A 4,714-nucleotide genomic window follows, 5' to 3' on the forward strand; every position below is an offset into this window, starting at 1 on the left:
AAAGGCTGACCAAGTGGGATTAAAACCCAATTCTCTTCACACTTGATAAGGATAACTAGGATAGAAATTCCAATTCTTATACCTTGCCAAGAGATTTTATTATTATTATTTTATTTTACTTGTCATATAACATATTCCCACCTTACTTCCAAAACCTCCAGTTTACAATCTTCATAACCAATAATAAGAACATACTTCCCTGCAATTCCTTGAGAAGACGACCCGAGGTTTGAATACTCGGTTATCAATTTCAAAGGGGTTTGTTACTTGTGACAACCAAAACGTTTGTATGAAAGGACTTTTGAAGGTTTAGAAACTATACTTGCAACGAGGATTTATCCGCAATTTTCTAGACCACGCAGTCTACTAGAGCATCAATGTTAGGGAGGGGGAAGGAATCTTTGGGGCATGCCTTGTTGAGATCAGAACAATCTACGCACATTCTCCACTTCCCATTGGCTTTCTTAACCAGGACTACGTTTGACAGCCAGGTCGAGTAGTCCAGTTCTCGGATGAACCCCGCTTCCAGTAAGCTGGCCGTTTGCATGGCCACCTCGTCAGCTCTTTCTTGGGACATTTTTCTTCTTCTCTGTGCCACCGGTTTAGCTTCTACCTTCATAGCTAGGTGGTGTGACATGAACTGGGGGTCAATCCCCGGCATGTCCGCTGGGGTGCAAGCGAGCAGATCGCCGTTTGCTCGGATCATCTCCACCAGCGGCTCCTTCAAGCTATGGGGGAGGTTTCGGTTCACAAAGATGAACTTGTCATCCGCATCGCTGACCCTAAACTTCTCGAGGTCTCCTTCAGGTTCTGGTCTTGGCTTGTCGTTGACCCTGGCCTCCAGATAAGCCAGGAAGACCCCGGAGGCCTCTTTTGACTTCTTTCTTAGGGAGAGGCTGGCATTGTCGCAAGTGACTGCCGTTTCTAGATCTCCCTTGATGGATCTAACCAACCCATCATCAGTCACAAATTTCATCATCAGTAGCTTGGTACATATTACTGCTCCGAGCTCATTGATCGTTTTCCTTCCTAGGATGAGGTTGTAGGCTGTAGAGTCTCTTAGAACAACGAACTCTGCCATTACCGACCTCTTCCCACGACTTTCTCCTATGGAAATTGGTAGGGAGACTATTCCATCAGGCTTGATAAAGTTATCTCCCAAGCCGACCACAACGTGTTGGTGGGTTTTCAGGTCGGCGTCTCGGAGACCCAGAGCATCGAAAATGTTTCAGAACATGACGTTCGAATTAGCTCCAGCGTCTGCGAGGATTCGCCTGACCAACCAGTTCCCACTCTCGCTGTGATGACCATTAGAGGGTGATGTGCGGAAAACGATCCGACACAAAACTCACCGGCAAGTGCACCGGGTCGCATCAAGTAGTAAAACTCACTTAGAGTGAGGTCGATCCCACAGGGATTGATGGATCAAGCAACTTTAGTGGGTGATTAGTTTAGTCAAGCTAACATTGAAGTGAATTGTGTGAAGTTGTAACCAACAGAATTTTAAATGACAGGAAATTAAAGTTGCAGAATGTAAATGGGCAAAAACTTAAAGAACAAGCAATGTAAATTGCAGAAACTTAAATGACAAGAAATGTAAATTGCATGAAAAGTAAAGGGGGGCTGGGTGCTGGAAATTAAAGAAAGCAATGGATCCAAGGCAAGAAAAGTAAATTCAGATTTGCAGCAAGCTCAAAGTTAAAGTGTAGAATGTAAATGTGCAGGAAATGCAAATTGGAAGCAATGCAGTAGAAAGTAAAAATTGCAGAGAAGGAAATTGTAGCAGAAAAGTAAATCAGTAAGAAAACTCAAATCAATTGTGAAATCTAGAAAGACAAGTGAAGATCTCAGGGGCTCAATGAGACTAGAAAACAAGTCTAGATCTCAAGTCCTTCCTTAATCCAATAAAGACAATTTGCAAAAGAAATGAAGATGAAAGCAGAAAACAGAGTGTTGATTCAAATCCTTAATTCACTGAAATTTTGTAGAAGAAGAACAAGAGAAATCTCAAAGTGAGAATGAAACAGAATTCCTTCAATTCTCAACCCAAGATTCAAAACAAAGAGAAAAACTAAAGAGAGAGAGTTCTCTATTCCTAATGCTCCCTCGTGGAGCCAGCCTCCTAATAAAGATGATAAGGATGCCTTATATAGGCTTTTCCAAATGAAAATGAAAATGAAATTGAAATTAAAAACAAATTACAATTGAATAAAATTCCTAATCTAGCTTCTCTGTGTGCCTTTAAGTGATGGTAATGGGCTTAGCTTGCTTTGAATTTGAGGAAGAATGGATCTGGATGGCCTTGATGGAATTGGGATCATTCACGTTTGAGTCAACGTTTGAGGCCAACGTTGACTCAAACGTCTTGTAATGGCATGATGCAAAATGGGGGTTTGCTGTCACTCACGTTTGAGTTCACATTTGAGGTCAAACGTGAGCTCAAACGTTAAGTCCTCCTGGATGTGTTTTTAAAGTTCAAGTCTTGGGATGCTTCTTTGTCCTCTTGTCAACGTTGCCAATTTCATGCCCACTATAGACTATTATATATGGTTGGAAAGCTCTGAATGTCAGCTTTCCAACACAACTGGAATCACCTCAATTTAACATCTACAACTCAAGTTATGCTCCTTTAAAGAGGACAGGGTCGCTGGCTTTGGTGTGCAACGTTTGAGGCGACGTTTGCCTCAAACGTGGACGAAAACGCCAGGTTCTGGAGGCTCAAATGCATTGTCCACCCCATACTATTATATATTTTTGGAAAGCCCTGAATGTCTACTTTCCAATGCCGTTGGAAGCGGATCAATTGGAGCTCCACAGCTCGATTTATACTCCGTCGAAGGTGCAGAGGTCAGTTGGCCTCACTGCAGGTTGCCACCATGTTCGTTTATACATATTTCAGGGCAGTTTTCTCCCTCAATTGTAGTGTCCACCATACAGTGGCATATATTCTTGAAAAGCTCTTGATTCCTACTTTCCATTGCTTTTTGAATCACCTCATTTGAAGCTCTGTAGCTCAAGTTATTCTTGTTGGAAGTATACCCCTTCAGGCTATTGTGGCGCAACATTTCCCAAGGTATTCCTTAGCCAACGTTTGACCTCACGTTTGAGACAAACGTTGGCGCAAATGTTAAGCTCCTGGGTGGCTGTGCTGATGAAGCTTCCTTGATTTGGTCATGGGCTACGCTTTTAAAAGCGTGGCCTAAGGCTCCAAAGTGTGCTCCAACTTCAAAGTGTGCCCCAAAGCTCTTTTTTTCTCCTTTTTAGCTTATTTTGTGCTTCTTTGCTTCTTTTTCTTCTTATTTCCTACAGAGTTTATCAAATCAAAAGATCAAAGAAATATACCATTTAAGCACCAAAGAATGCAATATTTAAGCACTAATCATTAATTTCTTGTATGAAAAAGCATTGAAAAACATGACATGATGACATGTCATCACAACACCAAACTTAAACCTTGCTTGTCCCCAAGCAAGGAAACAATCATGCAATAGAGATTGACAATCCAAGGTAAGAAGAATAGCAACTCAATGTTCATGGTAAGCTAGTTTTCTATGCATGCTACAATCACAAAAGAAATGTAAATGATTGATGCTTTTATTTAGCTCATTTTATGAAATCTTTTCTTTATGTTTCTTCCTTGAAGCAAGATTTTGATTTTTCTTGTTAGCTTCTCCTTTTGGGTGCTTTTCCCCACGAGTTAATAACAAAGCTACGATTCTAAATGCTTTGTTTTCAAGTATTACCACTTGATACATAAGCACTACAAGCATTTGAATTAGAAGACTTCATTAAGCTCATTTGTTTCTTTTCTTTACTCTCTAATCATTGATGCTCAGAACCTTGAGCTTTGAGGGAGTGCTTTTGCACTTGAGCCTAGCCTTGACTTCTAAGTGTTTTGTTTTCAAGCATTTGGCTTGATACATAAACACCACAAGTACTTAACAAATAAATTGCCATTGGTACTCAGAGCCTTCAGCTTTCTCATTCTTTCCCTTTTTCTTTTCTTGCCCTTTTTTGCTTTTTCTTTCAAGGTTTTCATGATTTTCAAAAGATTTCACAAAACGTGCTAGATGAAAACTTCAATTAAATAAAATCTAATATAATTAAGCAACAATCAAACATACTAGCTTTCCAATACTTTTATGCACATGCTAAATTCTTCTTTAATTCCTTGTTTGTTTATGATCATGATACTTTATTGCTTTTGAATTCACAAAACTCAAGTTGATAGTCATAATGGCATGGCAACATGTTACAAATCAAGATTCAAGCTATGCTTTATTCATACACACATGTAAACAGAAAAGATGGAGACAATCATGCAATTTAAGTGCTGGAAAAAAAATGAGAAGAAAAGGAACTCTACAACCTTGTAGTTCATCTTTATTATTGTTGTCCTTTTTCCTCTATTCTTCCTCTTTCCCTTGCCAAAATCAGAATGCTTGCTCATCCTCAAGCAACAATTAGAACAATGGCTATGGGGCTAACATGGATCATGAATGTCTTACACAATGAAAAGTTAGTAGTACATGTGTTCTAAGCAAGCAAAATTAAAGATAATAATCACGGCATAAGAGACAGAGGCATTTTTATTGCAAACATAAGAAGGTGTGCATGATACATTGCATAAAGATATAAGTGGCACACCAAACTTAATGTGACACTTTCACTTGGAATTAATGCAAGTATCTTGTAAGAATTAGAACCAAATTTT

The 4,714-nt window shown here is 39.5% G+C and overlaps 1 protein-coding gene across 1 annotated transcript; it reads right to left on the minus strand.

Moving 5' to 3' along the window:
• Positions 1–349: 349 nt before the first annotated feature.
• LOC148563924 (uncharacterized) lies at positions 350–1,081 on the minus strand. The gene has a single exon (XM_088486981.1). The coding sequence runs from the start codon at positions 1,079–1,081 to the stop codon at positions 350–352; it is 732 nt and encodes a 243-aa protein (XP_088343107.1).
• Between the last annotated feature and the right edge of the window lie 3,633 nt (positions 1,082–4,714).

This window comes from Arachis ipaensis, chromosome B5 (genome assembly GCF_059453495.1).
Source record: "Arachis ipaensis isolate K30076 ecotype BB chromosome B5, ASM5945349v1, whole genome shotgun sequence".
Lineage (NCBI taxonomy): Eukaryota > Viridiplantae > Streptophyta > Magnoliopsida > Fabales > Fabaceae > Arachis > Arachis ipaensis.

Coding starts and splice junctions, on each gene's coding strand:
- LOC148563924 (XM_088486981.1), bottom strand. CDS start 1,081: ATGGCAGAGTTCGTTGTTCTAAGAGACTCTACAGCCTACAACCTCATC.